This window comes from Dipodomys merriami, unplaced genomic scaffold (assembly GCF_024711535.1).
Source record: "Dipodomys merriami isolate MVZ:Mamm:240054 unplaced genomic scaffold, mDipMer1.0.p SCAF_613, whole genome shotgun sequence".
Classification (NCBI taxonomy): Eukaryota; Metazoa; Chordata; class Mammalia; order Rodentia; family Heteromyidae; genus Dipodomys; species Dipodomys merriami.
The window spans coordinates 632,501-636,444 of NW_027206195.1; the positions used below are offsets into that span (position 1 = coordinate 632,501).

The 3,944-nt window shown below is 49.2% G+C and overlaps 1 protein-coding gene across 2 annotated transcripts in view; it reads left to right on the forward strand.

The window, feature by feature from the left end:
* The window catches only part of LOC138814823 (caspase-9-like), a 17,378-nt gene extending 16,352 nt beyond the window's left edge, over positions 1 to 1,026 (forward strand). The window contains exon 10 of one of the 2 annotated variants that reach the window (XM_070003906.1): positions 143 to 1,026. In XM_070003906.1, the coding sequence (XP_069860007.1) occupies positions 143 to 235 (93 nt within the window). In that variant the 3' untranslated portion in view covers positions 236 to 1,026. The remainder of the gene's footprint in view (positions 1 to 142) is intronic. The other variant, XM_070003907.1, reaches the window with a different exon arrangement.
* Positions 1,027 to 3,944: the final 2,918 nt, after the last annotated feature.

The following is a 3,944-nucleotide window of genomic DNA, read 5'->3' on the forward strand; positions in this document are numbered from 1 at the left end:
TATTAGGTAGCTCCCCTGCAGGATGCTACAGCTAAAGCTGTGTTTTAAAGGGCACCTTTAGTGGGTCCTCTCTTTTTCCCCCTCTTTTCTTGCTTCTGGGAAGAGGTTGAATTCACAGGTGCCTCTGTGGTTGTGTTTGCAGGTTGCGAATGCCGTTGCAGAGAGAGGGGTTTACAATAAACAGATTCCTGGTTGTTTCAATTTCCTCCGGAAAAAGCTTTTCTTTAAAACTTAAGGCTGGGACCACTCTTCCTGCCTTGTTGGTCACCCCTATAACCTTCCTGCTCCGGGAGGTTGAGTCGTCTACTTCACTGGATGCTAAGGATCTTGTAGCTTGTGGGGTCCGCTCGCTCCCTCCTGGATGTGGATGTGCCTTGAGCTTCCCAGCTGGGGACAGAGGTGCAGAACGCCACCGTGGAAGACCCGTGCACACTCCCTTCCAGCTTAGGAGCCATGGGTCTGCAGAGATCTTTGCCTGCTGACAAACCAGCAACTGTGCTAGAGCCCTAAACAACTGGGATTCCCAACGAAGTTTCAAAGGTGGTTAACTTTCCCTTTCTCAAATTATTTTTATTATTATTATTTTTTTGGGGGGGTCTGGTTGTGGGGCCTGAACTCTGGGCCTGGGCGCTGTCCCTCATCTCTTCAGCTCAAAGCTAGCGCTCTACCACTTGAGCCCCAGCGCCACTTCCGGCTTTTTTTTCCTGCTTATGTGGTGCTGAGGAATCGAACCCAGGGCCTCATGCGTGCAAGGCAAGCGTTCTACCACTGAGCCACCTTCCCAGCCCCTCAAATTATTTGAGAAAATAAATCTTATGTGATTCTGGATTTTGTCTTACCTATTTTCCTCCACCTTGCTCCTGCTCTGTTCTTCCTAATAGTGGAGGGTTGTGGGTTTTTTTTTTTGTTTGTGTGTGATTTTTCTTTTTTTTAAACTTAGGGCCTGGGTGCTATCCCTTGGTTTTTTTGTTTTTGTTTTGTTTTTGTCGGTTATGGGGCTTGAACTCTGGGCTTGGGCACTGTCCCTGCGCTCTTCAGCTCAAGGCTAGCGTTCTACCACTTGAGCCACAGTGCCACTTCCGGTTTTCTAGTGGTTTACTGGAGATAAGTCTTACGGACTTCCCTTGCCGGGCTGGCTTTGAACTGCGATCCTCAGATCTTAGCCTCCTGAGTAGCTAGGATTATAGGTGTGAGCCACCGGCGCCTGGCTACCTTGGTTTTGCCCTTCAAGGCTGGTGTTCTACCACTTGAGCCACAGCTCTACTTCCAGCTTTTTGCTGTTTAATTGGAGATAAGAGTCTCATGGACTTTACTGTCTGGGCTGGCATTGAACCACAATTCTTAGATCTCAGGTCTCTTTCCTGCGTAGCTAGGATGACAAGCATGAGCCATTGGCAGCTGACTTCCTTTTTTTTTCCCCAAACATTTCTCCATGGCTTTTTTTATGTCCTATAGGAGATGAAGCTCAGAGAGCTTGAGCTCTTCTCCATTCTTTCCAAGTCTGGAGGGGACCTCTGACCTGAGCCTGGGTCTCTGGAATCCCAACGGGACCCTGTTCCAGACTGCAGAGAAAGCTGCCCCCCCCCCCCCCCCCCCGGGGTGGTAGGCTGCCCTAAGCCGGGCTGATTCCCTGTTAATAAGACTCATTGAGATCAGATTCATTGAATTGTTACTTTATTGTTACTTTCCTCCTTCGTCTGACGATCTCAGAGACATCCTCATTTAGTTCCTTGCCATCACCTGCAGGACACATGCAAGCAAACAACAGGTTAATCCTCTTGGTAGAGCTGCACTGAGCACGTTCCTGCCTGATTCTGTCTCCATGCATCACAGAGGGCTGTGCTTTCTGAGGAGTTCTAGAAAAATATGATCATAGCTTTGTATTGACCTTCTGAGGTCTTCTTTAGCTGAGAGTCCTGTTTGGGTGTGTGGTCAGGGGTGTTTTATTTGTGAACCCCTAAAAATGATATGCCAAATGCATGAGATGGATGAGATTTTAAGTTTCCTGCTGCTGTTTCTGAGGCACGGTCACACACTGCAGCGGAACTGCAATTTGCTTTCACAACCTCTCACTTGCTAAGCACACGCTGTGACCACTCAGTCACACTTGCAGTCCCCACACATTTTAACAGGCCATTTTGGAGCAGCGAAGATGCTACACATATAGCAGCGATGCAGACCAGAGTGTGAGCACGTGTCCAGGACCACAGCAGCCACATAGAAATGTAAACTAGGGGCCAGATGGAAGCCGCCATCATGATTCACCAGGGAGAGCATGGAGCCCTCATACATGAAGAAATCACAGAGCTGTTTGGGCCAGAATGGTGAAAATATGAAAGGTGATGCATAGAGTGGACCTCGGTTGCATGAGAAAAGTTGTGGATTGGGAATAAAACCTTCTTTTGGTAAGAAGAGTACATGGGAGCTATTTATTATTCTTTTTTTGGGGGTGGGGGCAGTACTGGTATTTAAACTCAGGCCCTCACACTTGGAAAAGAGATGCTCTACCACTTGAGCCATACCTCCAGACCCTTTGCTTTGCTTTGGTTATTTTCAGGTTAGGGTCTCATTTTAAGCCTTGGCTTAAAGTGTTCATGCTTCTTGTGTGAGCATGGATGATAGGCGTGAGCCACAACACCCAGCCTTGGGGCTTTCCTCATAGCACAGATAATAGGCTTGTACCACTGAGCCTGTACCACTGTTGGTTGAGATGGAGTTTTGTGAACTTCAAACCAGAATTCCCTGATCTCTGCCTCCAAGGTAGCTGGGATTACAGGCTTGTGCCACCACTTTACATGTAGGCATTTAAAAAATGGGCATAAAAACCAGAAGACCACACACAGAGTTATTAATGTTGCAGAATGGAATGATGGAGACTTTTCGCTCCCTCTCCCCCAGCCCAATTATGGGGCTTGAACTGGGCCTGGGCACTGTCCCTGAGCTCTTTTGCTCTAGGTTAGTATTCTACCACTTTGAGCTGCAGCACCACTTCTGGTTTTCTTGTGGCTAATTGGAAATAAGAGTTTCATGGATTTTCCTGCCTGGGCTGGCTTTGAACCATGATCCTCAGCTCTCAGCCTTCTAAGTAGCTAGGATTACAGGTGTGAGCCACTAACACCTGGCTGAGACTTCTATTTTTGTGCCCGATATACTCCTCTATTAGTACTTTTGCAAAGACATGTATTAACCTTTTTTTTTTTGCCCGTCATGGGGTTTGAACTCAGGGTGTAGGCACTGTCCCTGAGCTTCTTTTGTTCAAGGCTAGCACTCTACCACTTGAGCTACAGTGCCACTTATGGTGTTTTCTGTTTATGTAGTACTGAGGAATCGAACCCATGGCTTCATGCATGCTAGGCAAGCGCTCTACCACTAAGCCACATTCCCAGCCCATGTATTACCTTCTGAACAAACAATAAAGCTAAAGACTGCTGAAAGCCCACGTGGCACTCTTGTGCATGTGTGTGCACAGGCCTGGGCCTCCCAACTCCTCCCTGAGCGAGTCTTCATGGCAGCTTCCTGGCCTTGACTCCTCATCTGCCTAGGCTGAGTGGGGCAGGTGTCCCAGCCCCTGCAGGGCTATGTGTACACACAGGACATGTGCTCCTGCTGGGGCCACTACACGTTCCCGCTGGCCTTTGTGTAGCTGCTGGGCAGCCTCCTCCAGTGGGGAGCTGGCTGCCTGCTTTCCACTCCTGGAACCGGTACCTAGCATCTACGCTAGCCTGCAGGTCCTCTAGCTGCTCCGTAAGGTTTGCTTCCCTGTTGTCTCCATTGGCTGGCCTGCTCTGATGAGCCTGTGTGTGACTGGGAGCAGCTGACACCCAAGGCCAGGACAGTTGTCCTGGCCCCTACCAGGACCCTGACAGTGATCTCAGGCCCAGCTGTTCTATGACTCACAGGAGCCACGGATCTGGCTGCCATCCTATCTGACCAGCGAGGCTCCT